This window comes from Anomaloglossus baeobatrachus, chromosome 11 (assembly GCF_048569485.1).
Source record: "Anomaloglossus baeobatrachus isolate aAnoBae1 chromosome 11, aAnoBae1.hap1, whole genome shotgun sequence".
Taxonomy (NCBI): domain Eukaryota; kingdom Metazoa; phylum Chordata; class Amphibia; order Anura; family Aromobatidae; genus Anomaloglossus; species Anomaloglossus baeobatrachus.
Genome location: NC_134363.1, coordinates 95,605,322 through 95,632,286, shown reverse-complemented (window position 1 = coordinate 95,632,286; position 26,965 = coordinate 95,605,322). Strand labels below are relative to the sequence as shown.

The 26,965-nt window shown below is 46.9% G+C and overlaps 1 protein-coding gene across 3 annotated transcripts in view; it reads left to right on the top strand.

Moving 5' to 3' along the window:
• The window catches only part of LIG1 (DNA ligase 1), a 793,173-nt gene that overhangs the window by 558,286 nt on the left and 207,922 nt on the right, over positions 1-26,965 (top strand). For all 3 annotated transcript variants that reach the window (XM_075328747.1, XM_075328748.1, XM_075328746.1), the window contains exons 23-26: positions 659-803; positions 890-972; positions 8,761-8,913; positions 14,811-14,864. In XM_075328747.1, coding sequence (XP_075184862.1) covers positions 659-803; positions 890-972; positions 8,761-8,913; positions 14,811-14,864 — 435 coding nt within the window. The remainder of the gene's footprint in view (positions 1-658; positions 804-889; positions 973-8,760; positions 8,914-14,810; positions 14,865-26,965) is intronic.

Below are 26,965 nucleotides of genomic sequence, written 5' to 3'. Positions count from 1 at the left end.
AAAGGGAAAAAGATTCTGTGAAATTTGATTTCGGTTTTGTCAACTCATTTCAAAGTAGCAAACTTATACATCAGCTCAAAACCATGAGTATACAGTTGATACATGCAGGTATAAATAGACATGTTCAAATCAAGGCATGTAATGTAATGGACTTCTGGTGCCATATGCTTGGTATTAAAAACAAAAAACATTTGACAGTGTGAAAAGTTTATATTGGATTTTTCATTTGATTTTTGGGAAAAAAAATCAAGGAGTGAGAAAAAGCAAAATGCAAAAACATTCAGCTATCAGTGGTTTGTGCTACACTTGAGTCATCACTATTCTCACTATTTTTACACACAGAGCCAGCAGGGCTTTTGATCAGGCACATTGTACTGATCCATGATTGGGAGACCTGCTCATTGAGTAGCCAATGCTGCGAGCTGGTAATTTTGCAAGATTAGTTTCAATTAGAGAGTTAACCTCCCTTTTCTGGAATTTAACTACTGCACTGTTTTGGACAGAGTCTGAACAGACTTTGGCTAAGCTACATGGAAACCAGCTGTACACAGTGAAAGCTAAAAGCTCTCATTGCTGGAGAATGACTGCAAATAGAAAAAAGCAAGTCAAATTTAAACTTGTTTTAAAGATATGTAATTATTGAAAATTTTCTTTCCAGTCTTTAGTTAGAGAGCCATTTTCTAAGCGAAGAAAACTACTGAGAGAATCCTTTACTGAACTAGAAGGACAATTCATTTTTGCTACCTATATCGATACTTCGAACACAGATGAAATTTCAGAATTTCTTGATCAGTCTATAAAAGGTATTCAAGTAGTATAATTAAATGTTTCCTCTGCTACATGTAAATACTTTTAAATTGATAATTGTTTCTTCTTTTGTTCTATGTAGATTCTTGTGAAGGCTTAATGGTGAAAACGCTGGAACAAAATGCAACATATGAAATTGCCAAACGTTCTCATAATTGGTTAAAGGTGGGTTTTAGGACTTGTTTGGACTTTTTATTTTTAGGTTAAGACTATAGATGAGCGGAACGATCCGCATAGGAGCGACTTGAAGTAACCTTTCCTCAAATTCGCAGGTCCCCATGACTTCGAACATACATTCAATTTCTGAAAGTTGCAAAAAAAGTCTGCTCAGTACAAATCATTTAATTTGGTCTTGCTGTGTAAGCAAGCACTTAAAGGACCGTTGATCGGTAAAGATATACCGATCGGTTGTAGTATCGTGTCGCCGGTCTGTCTGTTTGCATTTGAGAGTTCAGAATGAATTTAGTCTTAGCTGAGCTCAGGGTGTTATACATATAATTTCTGTGCACATAGACGTTTCAGAATGCAGCAGATGAGACTTTGAGGAAAATTCTGTAAAAGTGGTGAATTTGAATTTCACACGATTGACTTATCTCTTGTTTAGACATATAATGAAATGTTTAAGCCAACCAGAAAGTTTTCATTACATAGCATATAACCGCAGTCTGTTGTACTTAAACAAGGTATTTTTCCCTAGCTTGTACTTGGATATTTTTTTTAATACCTTAAGGTACAGTGTGGCACCCCTGAGGCTTCAGGTGCCACAGGGTACTACACCTCAGCCGAGGTGTAGTATTCATCCCGGGTAAGACAGGGGTCATTCACCGATGTTACACCACAATTTATACAACATACAGTTAGTTGCCCCCCCACCTAAACTGGGCTAGGGTAGGTGCTGGGGTGTCCATCACGAGGTATGGGACCTCCTGCCCCACTAGTTCAGCAACCCGGGAGGCAGGGCTCCGTTAGGGGAAGAGAGTGGTCACATCACACAGCAGTAGTCGAGCCTGGACCTTCGAACAGGCAACGGCATAGACAAGGGTAGAGGACACGGAAGAGCAAAGGACCCGTGGTTTGGAGATGGAGCGTCTCGGCCCGGGTTCTTAGGAAGAAGGGGGATCCCGGGGCTCCTGAGAAGCGCGACAGGTGCCCGTGACCTGTTCCACTGACCAGGTGCTGGGGTGGAGGGACTACCAATAGAAAGGAGACACAGGAGGAACGTCGGCCTTGACCTCCTAAATATTCGGGATCGTCTGGAGCCCATAACAGCTAAGCGCCTCACTCCAAAGGCGGTGACATCTCAGTGAGTAAAGAACTTTCACTGCATTCCCTGTGTCGTCCCATCACTGCCGGTGTCATCGCCCTCGCGTCCCGCCGCCATCAGAGACTACCACTTTCATCATCCCCGGGGACTGAGCTCTGCCTATGGAGAGCTGTACCATCCGAGCTGCGCTACCATCTGCCCCAGGGGATCACCTCACGCAGCGGCGGCTCCTATACTAGTCTCAAACCACAGGTGGCGTCACGAATACAAAAACTCTTCTCCCCTGTAAATAACTCCTCCATCTTTTATTGACACCGCCGGGGTCACGGAACCGGGCCTGGTCGCGGTGACATGCCACCCCCTACACCGGCCCGATGATGAGTAACCCCCCAGACCCCGTGGGCGTGTTAACAGTACCACTTGTGAACAGCGAACTTTAGTGAAAACCAGTTACCCAGGTGAATTATTGGCTGCATTTATGATATCAAACCCTGTAGGAAGTAATCAACTGTGGCTCTAATGAATAGCCCTGAATTAGTGAAATGCAAGGATAGACGAATAGGCACAGATTCCATTGATGTATTTGTCCTTTGTGAATTTATTTTCACCTCCTCTCTTAGTAACCTGCCCTCCAAACTGCAAGTGTGCAGCACTTTGCAGTGAATCTCATTTCAAAACCTCATTGAAACATGATACAGAAAGTTCCGCACAAAAATGAAAGCATACTGTTTTTTTAGTGGAATAGGATACAATTCTCAATGAAATTCGCAAGTAACAGCTGCAGATTTTGTTGTACATTGTTGGAATCATTTGATGTTTTCTGTCTACTGTCAGGGACCTCAAAAAGAGAGGTGCATACCTTTTTGGGTTGTGTGATGGCACAACAGCTTAAATGTGTATATCAATAGGGACATTGAGAATCTGCAGCCATTGGACTGAACTGCTACAGAGAGATATGAACCAGATGAAGGTATATATTGAATGGTGGTGGTTGCCATGAAATGACCCAGATCATGCTGCACTTTACAGAATGAACTGGTATTCAAGAGTATCTCAGTAGTCAAGGTAGAACAGTATATTGTCACATGGATTCTGTGCAGTAGAGGTAGATTAGGATTTTTTTTTAACAATAACCTACTTTGACTACTGTTTTTTGCCTGATACCCATTTATTGGGAAATTTGCATCATCTTCAGGATTTTTTTGTGGCAACTACCACCGCTCTAGAAATATTACAGCGTAGAAAATGCTTTATTAGCATGCTGTTACGTCACCGCCGGAGTCTGCTCCAGCGACTTCTGCTCTGATCGCCAGGCGACGCCGTGTTCCTGCCGTGGATGGTGCTGGTGATGGGAGAGGAGTCGATGCCAGCGGCACCGGAGGGCGCAGGCTCCGATCATCCACTGGGCTGGGTTATCTTGGGATCTGCAGTACCGCTGGCTGACTGTGGGTGGCGTGTCTTCCAGCTAAAGTTGCCAGCGTTCAGCTACAGCCAATGGGAAGACACCACACCCTTCTTATTCCCCCTCCTGTCACATGACCACTGCCAGAGATAGTTCTGATTTCCTGGCTCCTGGTCCGCCCTATTCTGTTTTGTGATTCCTGTGTGCTGACTTCTGCGTGTTTTCTGACTACCCTACTGCCTGCTGTTTTTGTACCTCGCTGCCCGATCCGGATTTGACCTCTGCTCCGTTTTCTGATTACGTCCTTGTCTGCCGATTCTGTCCCTGTTCTGCTATTCCTGGTTTGACCCTGCCTGACGACTACTCTCATCGGACTGCAGCCTTCCACAGGAAGTGATCTCCAGGGCCCTGTGTAATTCCAAATCCCTGTTAAAGGGTTTCAGGGTTCTGGGGGTCCTGCTTGGTGAGTGGCTTCCCTTTAGTCTGTCCATTACATCCCTCCTGAGTCTGTTGATCCAGGAAGGCGTTACATATACACAGCACTAACTGCAACATTTAAGAGAACCTGTCATCAAGATTTTATATCCCAAACTAATGGCCTGTATGTAAAGAAGCTTTAATGCTAATTAAATCCGCCCACCCATGACTATCTTTCTTCATTAGATATGTTTACGTTTGCATGTAATGTAATGTGAGTGTATGCATATGAACACCTACTGCTGCTCTCTCCGGGATCCATCGCCATTCTGCTCCTCTTCTCAGTGATGTACCTCTTTGCAGATTCTCCTGGCCACACTGAGCTCTTCATGACTCTGAAGTGGCTTTTTCAGTATGGCTTACATTATGAAATAGACTTCTGGTTCACTCAAAGAGCTAGTTGGATAGTATAACGTTCAGTGTCTCTACTGACAAGAGTAGCAAAATGGTATTGTAACATGGAGAAAGTGGCGGTAGGAGAGTATATTACTATACTTGCATTATATGCATATACATATAATATATATATATATATATATACACGTTTTAAGTTAAGAAAAAAGAGTTTTTCATTTATTTATTTTATTTTACTCACTTATATAGCACTATTAATTTCAAAGCGCTTTACAGACGTGATCATCTCTGTCCCCACTGGGGCTTACAATCTAAATAACCTTTCAGGATGTATTTAAATCCTTCTTAAGGAGTTGTAAGTGCAGTGGGTGGACCCTTACAGCTCTCCACCCCTCTGCCTGTTCCCTGCCCACTGCCTGCCTCCTGTCTGATAGCTCGCTAGATATGGAAGTCAGGCAGTGGGCGGGGAACAGGCAGAGGGACCGGAGAGCTGTAAGTGCCCACTCACTGTACTTACCACTCATTAGCATACAATGTCAACTATGGATTTCTCTAAAACAGAAAAATTTGTACCAGAAAAGTGAGGATTTAGTAGCAGTGATGCACCTTCATATTCGTGCCATTAGTTTTGGGTATAAATTCCTGATGACCGGTTCTCTACAAATAAGCCTAGACAAAGAACTTGTAACTTTTCAAAAAGAACTTGCTGTTAGGAACATATTTTTGACTGCATGACTTGTATTTAATAGTTCATTTTAAGGTTTTTAGGACATCAGTTGTAATGATCCTGCTGAAGAACATGTAGTAAAAATATACACTTTCAAAAGCTCGTGGTTTGTTTTTTTTTTTACAAATTGCATGAGTTTTTTGACCGTAAAGGCCCCGTCACACATAGAGATAAATCTTTGGCAGATCTGTGGTTGCAGTGAAATCATGGACATATTGTTCCATTTGTACACAGCCACAAACCTGGCACTGATTGTCCACAATTTCACTGCAACCACAGATCTGCCGCAGATTTATCTCTGTGTGTGACAGGGCCTTTAGAACTACCCAATCTAGTCTTATCCTTACAGTGAGTTATTAGATTGTTAAAATGTGTCTGTTGAGCAAATCTGGGCAGTATTACGTAGATTGCAGAACCCAATGGTGTGAGGCCTGGTTTGCAATATGATGCTGTTGGACTCTATGCTTTCCCTCTTCTGAGGGAGCCATCCAATCTGCATCCTCTGCAAAACCTTATGACATTATTTGTAGGAAATCTGCATCTTTGGACTTTTCTTTGCTTTACATCTACCATGGGAAGCTTCATAACTGTCCATACACAGATACTTGCATCACTGAGGCTTACCTGGCAGTGCAGGGCAAGGATGGGGGCATCTAAACTGGTCCACTTCTACCATCAAGAGCTTTAGTGTTTGGTTTGTTTTTGGTTGGTTGAAGGATACCTTTGCCCTTACAGATGCCTCTCCCATTCTTGACATTATATTCCCCTACATACCTACTACACTGTAGTCTTTTCTTCCATTGTATACATTTTATGTAGGAACATAGTGTGATGCAAACAGAGCAACATTTCTAATACCCGGTCCACACTGGATCTGTACATACAGCTGGGTGCATATGCTGAGGTGTATGCACTTTCAAGACGGATATGGACAAAATCCATCAGCCATAGGGACCCACTGTTATGATATGTATACCAAATGGTATACAGTACAGACCAAAAGTTTGGATACACCATCTCATTCAAATAGTTTTCTTTATTTTCATGACTTTTAAAATTGTAGGTTCACATTGAATGCATCAAAACTATGCATTAACACTTGTGGAATGAAATACTTAACAAAGAAGTGTGAAACAACTGAAAATATGTGTTATATTCTAGGTTCTTCAAAGTAGCCATATTTTGCTTTGATTACTGCTTTGCACACTCTTGGCATTCTCTTGATGAGCTTCAAGAGGTAGTCACCGGAATGGTCTTCCAACAGTCTTGAAGGAGTTCCCAGAGATGCTTAGCACTTGTTGGCTGCGGTCCAGCTCACCCCAAACCATCTCGATTGGGTTCAGGTCTGGTGACTGTGGAGGCCAGGTCATCTGGCGTAGCACCCCATCACTCTCCTTCTTTGTCAAATAGCCCTTACACAGCCTGGAGGTGTGTTTGGGGTCATTGTCTTGTTGAAAAATAAATGATGGTCCAACTAAACGCAAACCGGATGGAATAGCATGCCGCTGCAAGATGCTGTGGTAGCCATGCTGGTTCAGTATGCCTTCAATTTTGAATAAATCCCCAACAGTGTCACCAGCAAAGCACCATCACACCTCCTCCTCCATGCTTCACGGTGGGAACCAGGCATGTAGAGTCCATCTGCTCACCATTTCTGCGTCGCACAAAGACACGGTGTTTGGATCCAAAGATCTCAAATTTGGACTCCTCAGACTAAAGCACAGATTTCCACTGATCTAATGTCCATTCCTTGTGTTCTTTAGCCCAAACAAGTCTCTTCTGCTTGTTGCCTGTCCTTAGCAGTGGTTTCCTAGCCTTGCAGCTATTTTACCATGAAGGCCTGCTGCACAAAGTCTTCTCTTAACAGTTGTTCTAGAGATGTGTCTGCTGCTAGAACTCTGTGTGGCATTGACCTGGTCTCTAATCTGAGGTGCTGTTAACCTGCGATTTCTGAGGCTGGTGACTCAGATAAACTGATCCTCCGCAGCAGAGGTGACTCTTGGTCTTCCTTTCCTGGGGCGGTCCTCATGTGAGCCAGTTTCTTTGTAGCGTTTTGATGTTTTTTGCCACTGCACTTGGGGACACTTTCAAAGTTTTCCCAATTTTTCGGACTGACTGACCTTCATTTCTTAAAGTAATGATGGCCACTCGTTTTTCTTAACTTAGCTGCTTTTTTTCTTGCCATAGTACAAATTCTATCAGTCTATTCAGTAGGACTATCAGCTGTGTATCCACCAGACTTCTGCACAACACAACTGATGATCCCAACCCCATTTATAAGGCAAGAAATCCCACTTATTAAACTTGACAGGACACACCTGTGAAGTGAAAACCATTTCCGGTGACTACCTCTTGAAGCTCATCAAGAGAATGCCAAGAGTGTGCAAAGCAGTAATTAAAGCAAAAGGTGGCTACTTTGAAGAACCTAGAATAGAAGACATATTTTCAGTTGTTTCACACTTTTTTATTAAATATTTCATTCTGCATGTGTTTATTCATAGTTTTGATGCCTTCAATGTGAATCTACAATTTTCAGAGTTATGAAAATAAAGAAAACTCTTTGAATGAGAAGGTGTGTCCAAACTTTTGTTCTGTACTGTATGTTTCTTTGCAGTGTACTTCTGTGCTTTGCCATACAATTATAAAAACTACAGTCCAGACGATGGCTGAAAAACCCAGTGTTAAGGTGCATGATCATAGTGTGCACATAACGTAACTGAGCTCTCACAGGAGTTGTCTGGCTTCAATAGCCTCTCTCCAATTGTAATCTGAAATTACAGTAAAGTATCAAATTATCAGATAACTAATCACAAAGGAAGGGTTCTAGATTGAAAGCCCTCATTAAACTAAACACTACCTAGACAACCCATTTTTAAATGAAGTTGTCTTCCTTGTAAAATAAAGAATGTATATATTATTTACGTCCTGCACCAGTGCTATTCCAGCGACGTGCGTGTTGCTAGGTCTGCCGGTGTTTACATTGATTTGTTATGGTACAAGAGCTGTGTAGCAAATCAGTGGACACAATTACGGTAGTCTACTGCCCTCATTACTTTTGTCCAACATTCATTCGTTCAAGAGTCTGACTGAAGTGCTCACACGGTATAGCAATACCACGCAAATCGCGGACCCTGGACCTTCCCTCCTAATTGAACTGCTGGTATGTACCCTGAGATGATCTATTGATCTATCCTAGACTAATTGTACCTGGATTTTGGGGGTAATCCCCTTCACTAGTGTGCCATGCAGTTGTTTATTTAGGAGGGGTTCTCTTACACTTGTGTGACTGGGATTAATGTGGCCTTTTACTTTCACTAGACTTAGGAATCCACAAAACCCCAGCCATATATTATTTATAAGGCCCTGGTCCCCACATGTTCGAGGTCTTCTACTTTCCTCCCTAACTATGTTTGTCATTTAGGAAGTGTGTTTACAACTTCTTTTAATTGTTTGTGTCTACAATTTGATAATAAAAATTATGGATTATTTGACTCCATTGTGTGGTTTCCACATTTATCTGAAATACCACGCAAATCGTGGTGGACCCGACTCCAATGGAGCGGCACTAGTGCAGGAGACGAGTATGTTTCTTTATTTTACATGGGAGACCTCACATATATATATATATATATATATATATATATATATATATATATATATATATATATATATAATAAAATTAATATATATATATATATAATAATTGATATATAATATCTTTTTTTTTAGTTGAAGAAGGATTATTTAGAAGGTTTAGGAGATACCCTGGATCTAGTAGTAATCGGTGGCTACCTGGGAAAAGGAAAGCGAACAGGCATATATGGAGGATATTTACTTGCATCATATGATGAGGAAAGTGAAGAATATCAGACCATCTGCAAGGTTTGTCCGAAATATTAGACGGATTGTGGGTAAATTTGAATTCAACAACTAACATGTTTTCTAAATCTGTTTTCACACTTGTGTTATGGACTCCTTTTTGCAGAATAATAATACATATTTGCAAGCGTATCTCCCTGTGTGTGCCTGCACTTTTTTTTTTTTTTTAAGTAGACCTGTCACTAGGTCAAAAGGGTCCGGTGTTTGCTGTTTTATTCTTGCTGCTTCACTGAGTGTCTGTTTTTTTTTTTAATTTTCTGTTATATGGTTCCAGAGATATGGGCCTTTTCATTTACTGCCTATTTTTATAGTTGAACTTAACAATGTGCCTCTATGTGCCACTCTGACTGACTTATAAATCCTCACATCGCATGCCCTGTGCGCTATAAAGATTTACATGTGTCAGAGCTGGGTAAACGCGTGTATGCGCTATGAATACTCAGGGTGACTTATGGATTTAGACCAGACAACCCCTTTTTAGAAAACCATGGGCAGCCGCACACAGTACATTTTCCTAAATATAAATAACTAGCTGTAGTAGCCGGGCGTTGCCCAGGATAGTAACTGTCTCGCTGTCTCTCTCCCAGTCTCTGTCTGTCTGCCTGTGTCTGTCTGTCTTTGTCTGTATCAGTCTCTCTATCTGTCTGTCTCTGTATCAGTCTCTCTGTAGGTCTCTCTCTCTCTCGCTCTTTCTGTCTGTCTCTCTCTATCGCTGTGTTGTCTGTCTCTCTCTGTCAGTCTCTTTCCCCGTCAATCTCGTTCCAGGTCTGTATCGTTCTTGGTCTCTCTCCCCGTCTCTCTTTCTCACCGTCTCTCTCTCCCCGTCTCTCTCTCTCTCCCCGTCTCTCTCTCCCCGTCTCTCTCTCTCCCCGTCTCTCTCTCTCCCCGTCTCTCTCTCTCCCCGTCTTTCTCTCTCTCCCCGTCTCTCTCTCTCCCCGTCTCTCTCTCTCCCCGTCTCTCTCTCTCCCCGTCTCTCTCTTTCCCCATCTCTCTTTCCCCGTCTCTTTCCCCGTCTCTCTGTCTCCCCGTCTCTCTGTCTCCCCGTCTCTCTGTCTCCCCGTCTCTCTGTCTCCCCGTCTCTGTCTCCCCGTCTCTCTGTCTCCCCGTCTCTCTGTCTCCCCGTCTCTCTCTCTCCCCGTCTCTCTCTCTCCCCGTCTCTCTCTCTCCCCGTCTCTCTCTCTCCCCGTCTCTCTCTCTCCCCGTCTCTCTCTCTCCCCGTCTCTCTCTCTCCCCGTCTCTCTCTCTCCCCGTCTCTCTCTCTCCCCGTCTCTCTCTCTCCCCGTCTCTCTCTCTCCCCGTCTCTCTCTCTCCCCGTCTTTCTCTCTCTCCCCGTCTTTCTCTCTCTCCCCGTCTCTCTCTCTCCCCGTCTCTCTCTCTCTCTCCCCGTCTTTCTCTCTCTCCCCGTCTTTCTCTCTCTCCCCGTCTTTCTCTCTCTCCCCGTCTTTCTCTCTCTCCCCGTCTTTCTCTCTCTCCCCGTCTTTCTCTCTCTCCCCGTCTTTCTCTCTCTCCCCGTCTTTCTCTCTCTCCCCGTCTTTCTCTCTCTCTCCCCGTCTCTCTCTCTCCCCGTCTCTCTCTCCCCGTCTCTCTCTCCCCGTCTCTCTCTCTCCCCGTCTCTCTCACTCCCCGTCTCTCTCTTTCCCCGTCTCTCTCTTTCCCCGTCTCTCTCTTTCCCCGTCTCTCTCTTTCCCCGTCTCTCTCTTTCCCCGTCTCTCTCTTTCCCCGTCTCTCTCTTTCCCCGTCTCTCTCTTTCCCCGTCTCTCTCTTTCCCCGTCTCTCTCTTTCCCCGTCTCTCTCTTTCCCCGTCTCTCTCTTTCCCCGTCTCTCTCTTTCCCCGTCTCTCTCTTTCCCCGTCTCTCTTTCCCCGTCTCTCTCTTTCCCCGTCTCTCTTTCCCCGTCTCTCTTTCCCCGTCTCTTTCCCCGTCTCTCTTTCCCCGTCTCTCTCCCCGTCTCTCTTTCCCCGTCTCTCTTTCCCCGTCTCTCTCTTTCCCCGTCTCTCTCTTTCCCCGTCTCTCTTTCCCCGTCTCTCTCTCCCCATCTCTCTCACTCCCCGTCTCTCTCTTTCCCCGTCTCTCTCTTTCCCCGTCTCTCTCTTTCCCCGTCTCTCTCTTTCCCCGTCTCTCTCTTTCCCCGTCTCTCTCTTTCCCCGTCTCTCTCTCTCCCCGTCTCTCTCTCTCCCCGTCTCTCTCTCTCTCCCCGTCTCTCTCTTTGCCCGTCTCTCTCTTTGCCCGTCTCTCTCTTTCCCCGTCTCTCTCTTTCCCCGTCTCTCTCTTTCCCCGTCTCTCTCTTTCCCCGTCTCTCTCTCTCTCTCCCCGTCTTTCTCTCTCTCCCCGTCTTTCTCTCTCTCCCCGTCTCTCTCTCTCCCCGTCTCTCTCTCTCTCTCCCCGTCTTTCTCTCTCTCCCCGTCTTTCTCTCTCTCCCCGTCTTTCTCTCTCTCCCCGTCTTTCTCTCTCTCCCCGTCTTTCTCTCTCTCCCCGTCTTTCTCTCTCTCCCCGTCTTTCTCTCTCTCCCCGTCTTTCTCTCTCTCTCCCCGTCTCTCTCTCTCCCCGTCTCTCTCTCCCCGTCTCTCTCTCCCCGTCTCTCTCTCTCCCCGTCTCTCTCTCTCCCCGTCTCTCTCTTTCCCCGTCTCTCTCTTTCCCCGTCTCTCTCTTTCCCCGTCTCTCTCTTTCCCCGTCTCTCTCTTTCCCCGTCTCTCTCTTTCCCCGTCTCTCTCTTTCCCCGTCTCTCTCTTTCCCCGTCTCTCTCTTTCCCCGTCTCTCTCTTTCCCCGTCTCTCTCTTTCCCCGTCTCTCTCTTTCCCCGTCTCTCTCTTTCCCCGTCTCTCTCTTTCCCCGTCTCTCTCTTTCCCCGTCTCTCTCTTTCCCCGTCTCTCTCTTTCCCCGTCTCTCTTTCCCCGTCTCTCTCTTTCCCCGTCTCTCTTTCCCCGTCTCTCTTTCCCCGTCTCTTTCCCCGTCTCTTTCCCCGTCTCTCTTTCCCCGTCTCTCTCCCCGTCTCTCTTTCCCCGTCTCTCTTTCCCCGTCTCTCTCTTTCCCCGTCTCTCTCTTTCCCCGTCTCTCTTTCCCCGTCTCTCTCTCCCCATCTCTCTCACTCCCCGTCTCTCTCTTTCCCCGTCTCTCTCTTTCCCCGTCTCTCTCTTTCCCCGTCTCTCTCTTTCCCCGTCTCTCTCTTTCCCCGTCTCTCTCTTTCCCCGTCTCTCTCTCTCCCCGTCTCTCTCTCTCCCCGTCTCTCTCTCTCTCCCCGTCTCTCTCTTTGCCCGTCTCTCTCTTTGCCCGTCTCTCTCTTTCCCCGTCTCTCTCTTTCCCCGTCTCTCTCTTTCCCCGTCTCTCTCTTTCCCCGTCTCTCTTTCCCCGTCTCTCTTTCCCCGTCTCTCTCTTTCCCCGTCTCTCTCTTTCCCCGTCTCTCTCTCTTTCCCCGTCTCTCTCTTTCCCCGTTTCTCTCTCTTTCCCCGTTTCTCTCTCTTTCCCCGTCTCTCTCTCTTTCCCCGTCTCTCTCTCTTTCCCCGTCTCTCTCTTTCCCCGTCTCTCTCTCTTTCCCCGTCTCTCTCTCTTTCCCCGTCTCTCTCTCTTTCCCCGTCTCTCTCTCTTTCCCCGTCTCTCTCTCTTTCCCCGTCTCTCTCTCTTTCCCCGTCTCTCTCTCTTTCCCCGTCTGTCTCTCCACCGACAACATTTTACCTCACACATAGGCTTCTTATGCTAACAATAGCTCCTATTCATAACCTAATAGCTCGCAGCTCCATTGACTTTAATGGAGGCAGATTTTTGGGAGAGTAACTGTAAAGCGTGGGGTTAAATTTTCCTGTCAAAACTTTAGTCTGACGTTCCCGTCACATGAGGTGTCTCTGCAAAATTTTGTGACTGTAAATGCGACAGTGCGGATTCCTCTAGCGGACACACACACACACACACACACACACACACACACACACACACACACACACAGCTTTATATATTAGATTACTGATAATTAAAAATAATGCCTAGAAGAGACCCTAATGCCACCCTAAACAACCCACCTTTCCAGCAGGTTAGGTCTGATCTTCTAGGTTGTGGGATGCTGACAATCCACGACGGCAAATGCTGTCAGAGCATGAGATCTGGTGTGTCACAGACATCATTGCAGCTGTTACTACTGCATGATAAATACTGGGGCAGTCATGTTAAAAGTGTGGGAACTTTCTGCAGTGTGCAAAATCTCACGCTCTGACAGTGAGGGTGGCTATGTGAAGGGTTTTGAGTTTCCACACAGAATGCCCAAATCTAGAGACTAGACTTTTGCTAGAAAGTTTTGGGGGAAGCGGTCCCTTCAGTCTTGTGGCTGGATTTCTAAGATCATTCGTTTTAGCATACACTGAAATCTGCACATGGAAAGTCCCTTTGGAGACCACAAAAATGTAAAGAAAAGTAGTTGATGTTTAAGAAAAGAATTTAAAAAGAATGCAAGTGATGAATCTCAGAAAATGGCAACACAACCCCCTTTTTTTTAACAGAGGTCTGAATATCCTAATAGCAGTACAAAAAATACTAAAACACTAAGTTTTGCATCGCCGTAGTCCTACTGACCTGCAGACTTGAGTCTCCAGGTTATTTTTACTGTGTTTTAAGCCACAGAAAAACAAAACCCATAAATACAATGCTGGGATTTTTTTTACCATTTCAATCCACTTTAGTTCTGTTTTTCAGCACTTTATGGGGTGAAGTGAATGGGGGTAGTTCAATATTACAATTCACCCTGCAAGAAAACAAGTAGTCATACTGTTGTGTAACTGAAAAATAAAGGCTCCACACCCTTATCTGCACTAATGATGTGCCTTCATATATAGCTAGAATCTATGTAACTACCGTGTTTTTCCAAAAATATGACACTGTCTTTTATTTTTTTTGCCTCCCAAAAAAGCACTAGGGCTTATTTTTGGAGGAGGTCTTATTCTTGTAGAAACACGGTTGGGGGGTAAGTTTACCCCTAAAAAAGCAGGACCCCACCTTCACTTTCCAGGAGACTCATATTCACCAGACCCGGACGTCTGCGCAGCTCCCAGGTCCTCCTGTGATCTCCGGTGGTTGCTGCACGACGTTCTCCCCTGCTGCTGGCTGACACACTGGCACACACACACACACAGCCAATCGCGCACACATCACATCCAGCGCTTCCGGACGCAGGGAATGATGAGAGCAAGTCACGTGTCTGGCCGCAGGTCCTGTTCTGCAGGTCCTTGCGCTTCACCTCACAGCCTCTCAGGATTCTGACTGGGAGAAGAGATCGGTGTCGTTGGATGTGGTGAGTGTATATGCGATCCGATGTGTGTGCAATCCGATGTGTGTGTGATCCAATGTTTGTGATCTGATTATGTGTGCGATCTGATTATGTGTGAGATCGGATGTGTATGTGTGAGATATCTGATGTGTGTGGGTGTGCGATCACTGCAGGTCCTGCCGCTCAGCGTCCGGTGAGTGTGATTGCGGGGTGCCCGTGGTGTATAATGAAGTGTCCTGCAGTATCTGTAACCTTTTTAGCTGCACGGACACTTCATTATTGATCCGCGACTAGGGCTTATTTTCGGGGAGGGCTTACTCCGAAAATGCTGAAGATCCCTGCTAGGGCTTATTTTTGGGAGAAGGCTTATTTTTGGACAAACACGGTATGTAACTATGTAGGTAGAATCTATAGAAGAAAACCAAATGACTGTTTCATCTGTAACTACACTTTGGCACTCTGTGGAGCCTTTTGTTTTCTTTTAGCTATGATATTCTTTTGTATATGTTCTTACTGATTAGCTTGGCAACAGCCTGGGTCTTCACCCCATCCAGTCTCTGCTTGGTATGGAAAGAACAGATTGCAAAAATACATTTGTATGTATTATTTAGCTACTTTTTAATTAACTTTTTTAAATACTTTTTTCTTGTTCAGATTGGAACTGGCTTTACAGATGAAGACTTAGAAAAGCATTACAGTTTTCTAAAGGTAACTGTTTCAGTGCAGTCTGATATATACCATTTTGTATACATATGTTATCCTACAACATATATCTTTTAAGGAAAGACAAAAATAACTCAAGAAATTTAATAACCTGCCACAATGAAGAAAATGATCCCATGGCGCCATCTTATTAGCACAACTTCTGACTGGCTAGAAGTCAGAATTTACATCACACAGTGTCTCAATGCATCTCTGAGAGCCAGAACAAGTCTTTCATAGACTTGTATTGAGTTGTGACCTCTGGCGCTACAGCAAACACTGGAGCTGACAGTATTTCACAAACTGCTGGAGGTCAACAAGAGCATTAGTGATAACAGTTGAAGACACCGGCGGGTGAGTTTAATACCAGGAACAGGGGGATGTGGATTTTTAAATCCCCACCACAGCGGTAAAGTAGAAAAACTGTTGGAAAGGTGCTTTAAAGCTTTTCAAATGCACAATTCTCTGGTGATGACACTTCTAAAGTTGTGACCCCTGCAATCAATGACCTGGCTCAGTGGTATTGTTCTGTCTTCATAACCAGGAACACTGAACCCAGTCACTGGCTGAAGCGATCATGTGCTTTGGTCATGACATTGCTGATAAACTCATGCTGTCAGAGACATCCCTGGAGCATCAGGAGTAAGTAAGGCTACTTTCACACCTCCGGTCTCTGCAATGCGGCACAATACGGCACTCTGCAGAAAAACCGCAACCGTTTTTTTTGCCGCCGGCTGCGGGTTTTTTTGCATAGACTTACATTAGTGCCGTATTGTGCCGCATGGGCTTGCGTTCGGTCCGGTTTTTGCCGCATGCGGCAGATTTAGCCGATGCCGCAGCCGGATCGAACGTTCCCTGCAACGTTTTTTGCTCCGACAAAAAAAAACCGCATCGCGCCGCATCCGGCCGCTGCGGCGCATTTTCAATACATGCCTATGGTTGCCGGATGCGGCGCGATGCGGAAGAAAATCGCATCCGGCCGCTGCATGCGTTTTTTTCCACTGCGCATGCTCTGTAGCGTGCCGCAACCGGAAAAAACCGGACCGGCCGCATGTAAAAACTTATGCAAAGGATGCGGTGTTTTCACCGCATCCGTTGCATAGGTTTCACAGCCGGATTGAGCCGCAGTGCTCAAACCGGATGTGTGAAAGTAGCCTAAAGCCCGCTACACACGCTTCAATATATCTCACAATCCGTCGTTGGGGTCAAGTTGTAAGTGACGCACATCCGGCATCGTTTGTGAGGTATCTGCGTGTGACAGCTACATGCGATCAGGATTGAACGCAAAACCGTTGATCGCAAACACATCGTATCATTCTCTAGAATTGAGCGTTTTGTTGCACGAACCTAGTGAATTGTAACGTGTGACATCCCTCATACGATTTTGTTGTCTGATGCTATGTGCGCAGGTGTGCGCTCTGCACCGCAGCTTAAAAAAGGTCTGCTTCAGAGCGCAGCTGAAAAGCTGCGTTCTGAAGCGCCTCACAATGTCTGTCATGCACTAATCTCTGTCAGTCCGTCACTATCTCTGTCCCTCACTCTCTGTCCATGTCAGTCTATCCCCCTCTCTCATATACTCACCGATCCCCGATCCCTGGCGCTGCACGGCGTTCACACTGCTCCGGCGGCTTTTACTGTTTTGAAAAAGCCGGCCGCCCATTAAACAATTTCGTATTCCCTGCTTTCCCCGCCCACCAGCGCCTATGATTGGTTACAGTGAGACACGCCCCCACTCTGAGTGACAGGTGTCACACTGCACCCAATCACAGCAGCCGGTGGGCGTGTCTATACTGTGTAGTGAAATAAATAATTAAATAATTAAAAAAAACGGCGTGCGGTTCCCCCCATTTTTAAAACCAGCCAGATAAAGCCATACGGCTGAAGGCTGGTATTCTCAGGATGGGGAGCTCCACGTTATGGGGAGCCCCCCACCCTAACAATATCAGCCAACAGCCGCCCAGAATTGCCGCATACATTAGATGCGACAGTTCTGGGACTGTACCCGGCTCTTCCCAATTTACCCTGGTGCGTTGGCAAATCGGGGTAATAAGGAGTTATTGGCAGCCCATAGCTGCCAATAAGTCCTAGATTAATCATGTCAGGCGTCTATGAGACACCCTCCATGATTAATCTGTAAGTTACAGTAAATAAACACACACACCCGAAAAATCCTTTATTAGAAATAAAAACACACACACATTCCCTGGTTCACCACTTTAATCAGCCCCAAAAAGCCCTCCTTGTCCGGCGTAATCCAGGATGATCCAGCGTCGCTTCCACCGCAGCTGCATGGAGGTGACCGGAGCCGCAGCAGACACAGCCGCTCCGGTCACCTCCATGCAGCAAATGAAGACAGCCGTGCGATAAGCTGCTGTCACTGAGGTTACCCGCGGCCACCGCTGCATCCACCGCTGCATCCACCGGTGGCCGCGGGTAACCTCAGTGACAGCAGCTGATCGCGCGGCTGTGTTCATTTGCTGTGTGGAGGTGACCGGAGCGGCTGTGTGTGCTGCAGCTCCGGTCACCTCCATGCAGCAGCGCTGGATGCGACGCTGGATCATCCTGGATTACGCCGGACAAGGAGGGCTTTTTGGGGCTGATTAAAGTGGTGAACCAGGGTATATGTGTGTGTTTTTATTTCTAATAAAGGATTTTTTTCTGGTGTGTGTTTATTTACTGTAACTTACAGATTAATCATGGAGGGTGTCTCATAGACGCCTGACATGATTAATCTAGGACTTATTGGCAGCTATGGGCTGCCAATAACTCCTTATTACCCCGATTTGCCAACGCACCAGGGTAAATTGGGAAGAGCCGGGTACAGTCCCAGAACTGTCGCATCTAATGTATGCGGCAATTCTGGGCGGCTGTTGGCTGATATTGTTAGGGTGGGGGGCTCCCCATAACGTGGAGCTCCCCATCCTGAGAATACCAGCCTTCAGCCGTATGGCTTTATCTGGCTGGTTTTAAAAATGGGGGGAACCGCACGCCGTTTTTTTTAATTATTTAATTATTTATTTCACTACACAGTATAGACACGCCCACCGGCTGCTGTGATTGGGTGCAGTGTGACACCTGTCACTCAGAGTGGGGGCGTGTCTCACTGTAACCAATCATAGGCGCTGGTGGGCGGGGAAAGCAGGGAATACGAAATTGTTTAATGGGCGGCCGGCTTTTTCAAAACAGTAAAAGCCGCCGGAGCAGTGTGAATGCCGTGCAGCGCCGGGGATCGGGGATTGGTGAGTATGAGAGAGAGCTGCTAACTTCAGTTACTCAGGAGATTAGCGGTCACCGGTGAGTCTTCACTGGTGACCGCTAATCAGGACGCGACACAGACACAGCCGCAGCATGACAATGAAGTCGGGTGAAGTTCACCCGAGTTCATTCTGACAGTGCGGCTCTGTCTGTGTCTGCTGTCATCTGCCATTCAGCTCTGCTACATGGCTGTCTGTGTCTGCTGTTAGCGGCCATGTAGCAGAGCTGAATGGCAGATGACATAGTAAAAACGCATCCCACATTACACACGCTTGGCAAGTCAATAAATAAAAAAAAAAAAAGGTGCTCAATGCATACGTCACAGAACACATGATCTAAAGGATCGCACACAAAATTGACCAATTTAACATAGACTACTAACGCTCGTGTGACAGCAAATGAACGACCAACGTGAAATCTCATAGATCCCGTATGCAACCTGGGCGTGTCACATCGCAAATGCGATTGTACAACTAATTGCAACGTGTAAAGTGGGCTTTAGGCTCAATTTGCTAGTTGTAGATAGAAAATTAAAAAAAACAAACCATATGTAAACCTGGAAAAACCCTTTTAAGTTCCAAAGTAGCTGTGCCTCAAAGGTGTAGCCTATAATTTATAGGGGTATTCTCATCTCCAAGATCCAATCCCAATATGTAGTAGGTGTGATAATATTAGCAAATACCTCCAATTAGAAATTTCAGATTGAATTATTTTCCAGCAACACGTCCAAGTGAAAATAAGTTTAAAGGGAACCAAACATCAGGATTTTCCTATATAAGGTAAAGCCAGTACAGTACTGGCACTATCAGGCACAGGCTGTAAATACCATTAGTGGGCAGCTCGGATGTTTAAGCTGTGAAATCCATGTTTATAAAGTTTGAAAATTCATCATGTTTTTGATTGACGTGTGCACCTCTGCTGATAATGTCTGGGCGGGTTATGCATATGATGCGGGAGCGCGCGCGGTCACAACAGGACTGGAGAACAGCTGATTTTACCGATTAGCTGCAGCAGACGATATCGTAGTAGATGTCTGCTGCAGCTAATCGTGGTAAGATTAGCTGTTCTCCAGTTCTGTTGTGACCGCGCTCGCTCCCGTGGTCACAATGCGATCTGAAGAAGCGAGGGCGCATGCGCCACCCTCTCATGCACAATACTAGGTACTGCGGGCTTCAGAAACATGGCGCTGGAGATAAGCGCTATGCGCAGGCACTAACTCCGACGCCGTGTTTCTGAATAGAGAAATTTACATACAGCCAGAGAGAGGGAGGAACAGGCGGCGGGGGGGGGGATCATATGCATAAAACCCGCCTGGACATTATCAGCAGATGTGCACACGTCAATCAAAAACATGATGAATTTTCAAACTTTATAAACATGGATTTCACAGCCTAAACATCCGAGCTGCCCACTAATGGTATGTACAGCCTGTGCCTGATAGTGCCAGTACTGCCCTGGCTTTACACATTTAAAGGGAACCAAACATCAGGATTTTCCTATAAAAGGTAGAGTGCTATGAACGGCGAGAGATACTTGCCTATTACCGTTCACATTGTGCTACAGGTAGCGTTATATTGTACTGCGGCATGCGCGGTGTTTGCGATTATACCTACATGTCATTATGCCAGACTCCCATTTAATTTTTGATCCTATGGATCACATCATATATGGCAGGTAATAAGTTAAAATCCTCTATTTAGTTGCATGTTAATCTGTATCGTTAGCAATGGTTGGCATCAACCATCTAACATAACATTCCTGCTTTAGGTTGCAATGTGGCGAGTGCTGAGAATAACATAGGATTATTTACAATTGCCGTGCATCGTGTGTATTCTGCTGCAGGTCATATTTACTTGTAAATACTTACTTACTTGTACATACTTGTAAAGCGCCATGGAATAAATGGCGCTATAATAATAAATAATAATTTACATCATGCCATGGCATGCGCGTTTTGTTTTGTTTTTTTTCCCCCCTTCATATAGCTGCGAAGAAACATCAATGGGTTATATTGACTGTTTAATATAGTATTCTAGTTTTATATTGCGGATAATTGATCAGTATGTAGAATACCGCAAACAGCATGAGATTATTTTCCAAATGTTGTGCACCGTGCACACAGTGCTGCAGGTCACATTTATTTTTTCCTATGGCACACACAGTGCTTGAATTTTATATCTTCATACCATCATTCCGATATTTAATTTATTTATTATTACCGTGTATTGATTGCGGTCTACTGAGGGTTAAATGAACTTTAGTGATTTGTATGGTGCATTGCAATTTTTTTCTTTTTAGCTGCCATTGTTTTGCTTCACCATAATGCAATTAAATAAACCTGTGGGTTGGTTTAACTGGATGTGTTGTTTCCACCCTGCTGGGGGAGTGATCACGTGTATTTCTATTTATTGTGTGTTAATCCTAGACATATAATGCTCAAATAAGATTCACTTCAGGCTCGAAACGCATAAGACGTTTTTTAATCTGGATGTCCACCTAATCGAGTGTTAGTTTTACTTCATCTGAAATAAAATGACATTTTAAACTCATTTTCACTTGGACATGTTGCTGGAAAATAATTCAATCTGAAACTGCTCTTCTACCTGTCTCCATAAACATGGAGCCCACCTCCTTGCACTGTCTCTGAATAAGGATCCAGACGAACCAACGACTGGGTGAGCTGAAAAATTTTTTGTATTTGCTTCAATTAGAAATGTATAGTTCTCTTTATTAACTATGTCTCTTACCTAATGTGCAGGGCATTGCAGCTTAGGTATTCATGGTTACAACTACAAGCAACTAACTGTCACTATATGAGCGGTTGTAACCATGTATATAGGTAACCATGTATACAATGCCCAGCACATGAGGTAAGAGACATCACTATGTTAAGAAAGCTATCCTACATTTCTAATTGAAGGTATCTTCTTATATTATTATTATTCTACTACATAATGGGATAGGATCTTGGAGAAAAGTTTTAGAGATGAGTGGCGCCAATGTCGTCTCATTTCCACATACCTGCTGATTGTACACTGGTATGTGTAGATGCTACTTGTCACCCAAGGTGGATATGAACAGTGCCAGTCAAAGCCTTTTAAGCTTAAAGGGGTTATTCAGCTTATTTTGCTTATTTTTTTTATTATTTCCCTATTGGGCTACATTGGGGCAGGTAAGTAGATAGTGACTACTTACCTGCCTTGCTGTCAGCCCCTCTTTCCCAGCTCAGAGTGGTCATGTGACCGCTCCTGCCGCGATTTTGCTGCTTCCGGTCATTTCATGTCAACAGGGGCAGGACCATGTTGACATGCAAATCAGTGAACAGCATGTTGCTGCCCTGCTGCTTAGTGGGCAGGTATAGTGCAATGAATACCTGCCCCCCACTTCTCCCGCCCCCTCCCACACACTCCATAGTCTTCCTCCCCTGCCTCCTGTGCCCAGCTACGTGTCACCTGATAATCCAGCCGATTCACAGTGTGTCCAGTTCAATAAGGCAAGGAACAAGAAAGTTGCACACTTGCTTTCAGGGACACTGTCAGCACTGTGTCCCCAGCGCGCTTTATCATGTTCAGTGCCCGACGCCCTTGGAATTGTCTCCCCACTCCCCGTGCGCTCTTCTCTGTGCAGCGTGGGAACTGTCTCCCCCTCCCCCGTGCGCGCTGTATCTCATAAGTATGGAGCGGTCTCCCCCGTGTGTGCTGTCTCCTCAGTATGGAACGGACTCCCCCCTCCTCCCCCTCCTCCCCCTCACCCGTGCATGCTGTATCTCAGTATGAAAAGCTGGCCCGGCGGCTGGCTTTTCGGAGCGATCAGCTGATCGCTCTGAAAAGTCGCCCGCTGGGAGATCAGATGATCGCTCTCAAAAGCCGGCTTTTCAGAGTGATCAGCTGATCGTTCTCTCTATCAGCTGATCGCTCTCGTAAGCCGGTGGCCAGCTTTTGAGAGCGATCAGCTGATCGCTCGGTGGCCGGCTTTTCAGAGCGATCAGCTGATAGAGAGAACAATTAGCTGATCGCTCTGAAAAGCCAGCCGCCAGGAGATCAGCTGATCGCTCTGAAAAGTCGGCTTTTCAGAGCGATCAGCTGATCGCCTGGCGGCCGGCTTTTCAGAGCGATCAACTGATCACCCGGTGGCTTTTCACAGCAATCAGCTGATCCCCGGCGGCCGGCTTTTCAGAGCGATCGGCTGATCGCCCAGCGGCCGGCTTTTTAGCTGATCGCTCTCAAAAGCCGGCCGCCGGCTTGGAGCATGGGGGGCCGGCTGCATTATACATGGAGCATGGAGAGCTGCCAGCATTATACATGAAGCATAGGGGGGGATGCCAGAATTATACATGGAGCATGGGGGGCCAACTGCATTATACATGGAGCATGGGGGGCCGGCTTATACGTGGAGCATGGGGGGCCGGCTGCATTATACGTGGAGCATGGGGGGCCGGCTGCATTATCCATTGAGCATGGGGGGCTACCTGCATTATACATGGAGCATGGGGAGCTGCCAGCATTATACATGAAGCATGGGGGGGGCTGCCAGCATTATACATGGAGCATGGGGGTCTCTGCATTATACATGGGGCATGGGGGGGCCAGCTGCATTATACATGGAGCATGGGGGGGGCTGCCAGCCTTATACATGGAGCATGGGGAGGCTGCCTGCATTATACATGGAGCATGGGGGGCCGGCTGCATTATACATGGAGCATGGGGGGGCCAGCTGCATTATACAAGAAGCATGGGGGGCTGCCAGCATTATACAAGGAGAATGGGGGGCTGCCATCATTATACATGGAGCATGGGGGTCTCTGCATTATACATGGGGCATGGGGGGGGCAGCTGCATTATACATGGAGCATGGGGGGGCTGCCAGCCTTATACATATAGCATGGGGAGGCTGCCTGCATTATACATGGAGCATGGGGGGCCGGCTGCATTATACATGGAGCATGGGGGGGCCAGCTGCATTATACAAGAAGCATGGGGGGCTGCCAGCATTATACAAGGAGCATGGGGGGCTGCCATCATTATACATGGAGCATGGGGGGCTGCCATCATTATACATGGAGCATGGGGGGGCTGCCAGCATTCTACATGGAGCATGGGGGATGCCATCATTATACATGGAGCATGGGGGCTGCCAGCATTCTACATGGATCATGGGGGGGCTGCCTGCATTTATACATGGAGCATGGGGGGCCGGCTGCATTATACATGGAGCATGGGGGGGCTGCCAGCATTAGACATGGAGCATGGGGAGCTGCCAGCATTATACATGAAGCATGGGGGGCTGCCAGCATTATACATGAAGCATGGGGGGGGGGGGGCGGCTGCAATATACATGGAGCATGGGGGGCCGGCTGCATTATACATGGAGCATGGGGGGCCGGCTGCATTATACGTGGAGCATGGGGGGCCGGCTGCATTATACATGGAGCATGAGGGGCTGCCAGCATTATACATGGAGCATGGGGGGGGCTTGCATTATACATGGAGCATGGGGGGCTGGCTGCATTATACATAGAGCATGGGGGGCCTGCTGCATTATACGTGGAGGATGGGGGGCTTCCAGCATTATACATGGAGCATGGGGGGCTGCCAGCATTTTACATGGAGCATGGGGGGCCAACTGCATTATACATGGAGCATGGGGGGGGGGCCGGCTGCAATATACATGGAGCATGGGGGGCCGGCTGCATTATACATGGAGCATGGGGGGCCTGCTGCATTATACGTGGAGCATGGGGGGCTTCCAGCATTATACATGGAGCATGGGGGGGGATGCCAGCATTATACATGGAGCATGGGGGGCCAACTGCATTATACATGTAGCATGGGGGGGGGCCGGCTGCAATATACATGGAGCATGGGGGGCCGGCTGCATTATACATGGAGCATGGGGGGCCAGCTGCATTATACATGGTTGAAATTCATTTTCCGTGTAGTTAATACATGAGGTAACAGGTGGATTCAATCACACCCACCCACCAGGGAACCAGGTTTAACCCATCACTACTCCATATAGCTAGGTAGCATAATAAATAAATAAACTATGTATAAATGGAGATACACTACAGGATCAATTGATCACTATATAATGAAAAGCATTCCAAACTTACCCATAGTGTATAAATGGAGGGCCTACGAATGGTAGTTCAGAGGTGGAGGAGTGACTGACCTTTATCCCGGACGTGCGTGTCGCATATGCTTCAGCAGCGGGGTGCAGGCGAGTGGATGTGCCACTCATCACGCTCCCCATTTTATATCCACATGTATCGGTGACGTGTTTCCAGTGTTGCATCGTTGCTATAGCAGCGCATGCGCGCATGACGGGAGACCCGGAGCTTGTGTCGCGGGCGGAGGAGGGGACGCTGCGCTCTCCCACTGCTCGGGTGCGGCTGCTGCGGCTGCTGCTCGGTGGTGGCTCGAGCGGTGGGCCGGATCCCGGGGACTCGAGTGGCGTTCCTCGCCCGTGAGTGAAAAGGGGGGAATTTGATTGTGGGGATTTGATATTGTCCGTGACGCCACCCACGGTTGTGGTGAGATTGGTGACACCACCGCTGCTCTGGATGGGGATCCCGGGAGCGATGACAGGGAGCAGCTTGGATGTTAGTTCTCCCCTCCGTGGGTAGGGGGGTTGGTTGTCCCGGGGCCCGGTGAGGGGGTAGGGATGGATTGCAGGCGGGTTACGGGGCCTGGTGAGGTGCAGGGTCGCAGGGGCAGCGCTGTGCCGTACGGCACGGTGGTACTCACTCAGCCAATGATGTACACAAAGTCTCCGGTAAAACAAACGGCTGGATGGACGGGTCCCACAGACGGCTGCGGTGTTTCTCCTCCCGGCAGGTTGATGGTGACTGCCTTTCCCTGCACCTGTGTAGTGTGTACGGTTCCAATGGGTTCCCACCGGTAACCCGCTCCTCAGCTTGGATATGTGCCGAAGGAGCCCCTTTTGCCCGCAGACTCTGGCCCTGGGAACTTTAGACTTGGCAGTGACTGTGTTTCCCTCTCTCGGTTGGACTGTTGCCTTCTATCAGGACTTGGCTGCTGGGAAACCCAGGAGGTTCCCTTCGCTAACGGATTTGACAAATTCACGGCGACTCCTAGCCTTGTCGGGGTCCGTAAGCCCCTGCCGGATGGTGCTGGCTTCTCTTTGCGTACCGGTCCGGTACCACCGGGCCACCGCCCGTCCACGGTCCTTACGGCTAGCTCCAATAGGCCACTCCTGCAGACGGTCACCACAGTCTGTCAACCTTGCTGATCCGTCCGGGCCACACACCCGGACCAACTTCAGGCTTCTCCACTGCCACTTCCCTCCTTCCACTTTCACTTCCAACTCTAATCTAGACTTTTCCCGCCTCCAGGACTGTGAACTCCTCGGTGGGCGGGACCAACCGCCTGGCCCACCCCCTGGTGTGAACATCAGTCCCTGGAGGAAGGCAACAAGGGTTTTTGTCTGACTTTGGTGTGCCTGCCCGGGATTGTGGGGTGTGTTGGTGTAGTGCCTGTGACGTCCTGGCTTGCCCAGGGCGCCACACTTGCGTCAGTGCACGGCAGCCCTCACTCCCGAGGCGCACGTCAGAGGGAATTCCCTCGGTGACGTCACTCGACATGCGCATCGGGATTACTAAGGCCGCCGGGTGCCGACACCCGGAAGTCACATCCTACGCGCAGCAACACCGGTCACATACGGGAAGGTTACCACGGAGACCAGCACAAACAAACATAGGTAAGAGATGTCTAATTCATTCTAACATATATGGAGGGAAAAACAAACCACTCATATGCTCACCGCATATAATGAACTTATGGAAATAAATATCAAAGCAATCTAAGGTTGGCCATAATATCGTAATATACACTTATCAACCCTCCAATGTAAATGAATCACCACTCCCATATCAACATACCAACATTTTGGCTTACTAATCACTATATTCATATACAAATTCAGACATATAGAAAGAGGACATATTAACACAATAAAACATCATAACATTTCTGTAGTATCATTAAGTCGAAAATTTGTATTTCATCTGTTCCTCCATCCATATTTATCACAGCTCCAAATATGATGAATAGTGGTTTAACCAATAATTTTGGATAGCAAGAAAATTTGCATCATCTTATGCATTGATCACCACTTTATTTCGTCACCAGCATGTTCCTGGTGTAGATGAGGAGAATGTATATGGAAATTACTATTAAAACAATAACCATAAAACAGGCACAATTAAAAAAGTCATAAGACCACATTGCATAAGACATCTCTATATCCCAATTGGACCACAGCCATATTCGATCATGAATTATTATTTGTCCCAACAAGCACATCCCCGAAATTCTCATCTTTAAAACACCCCCATAGTTATGATTCCCGTTCATTTTGAACTAAGCTCATAACAGTTTACCATACGGGCTAAATACCCAAAGAGGCACCTCACAGTTGAGGGCTCAGAAGAAGGAAGGAAAACTGAGTTTTTCATTTAGCCCCATGGGGGCCATAGTTCCCAGAGTAACTATCCATCGGCACTCCAGTTGGGCCAGCTGCCTTTTTAAAGGAAAGCAAACATCAGCATTTTCCTATATCAGGTGCAGCCAGTGCAGTACTGGCACTATCTGACACATTGTGTACATACCATTAGGGGGCAGCTTGGGTGTTTAGACTGTGAAATTCAACTTTATAAAGTTTGAAAATTAATGCACTTTTGATTGATGTGTGCACCTTTGCTGCTAATGTCCGGGCGGGTTGTGCGTCATGTGTATCCCCGCCCCCCGCCGCCTGTTCCTCCCTCCTTCTGGCCATATGTAAATTTCTAATCTTCAGTTACACGGCGTCGGAGTTAGCGCCTGCGCATAGCG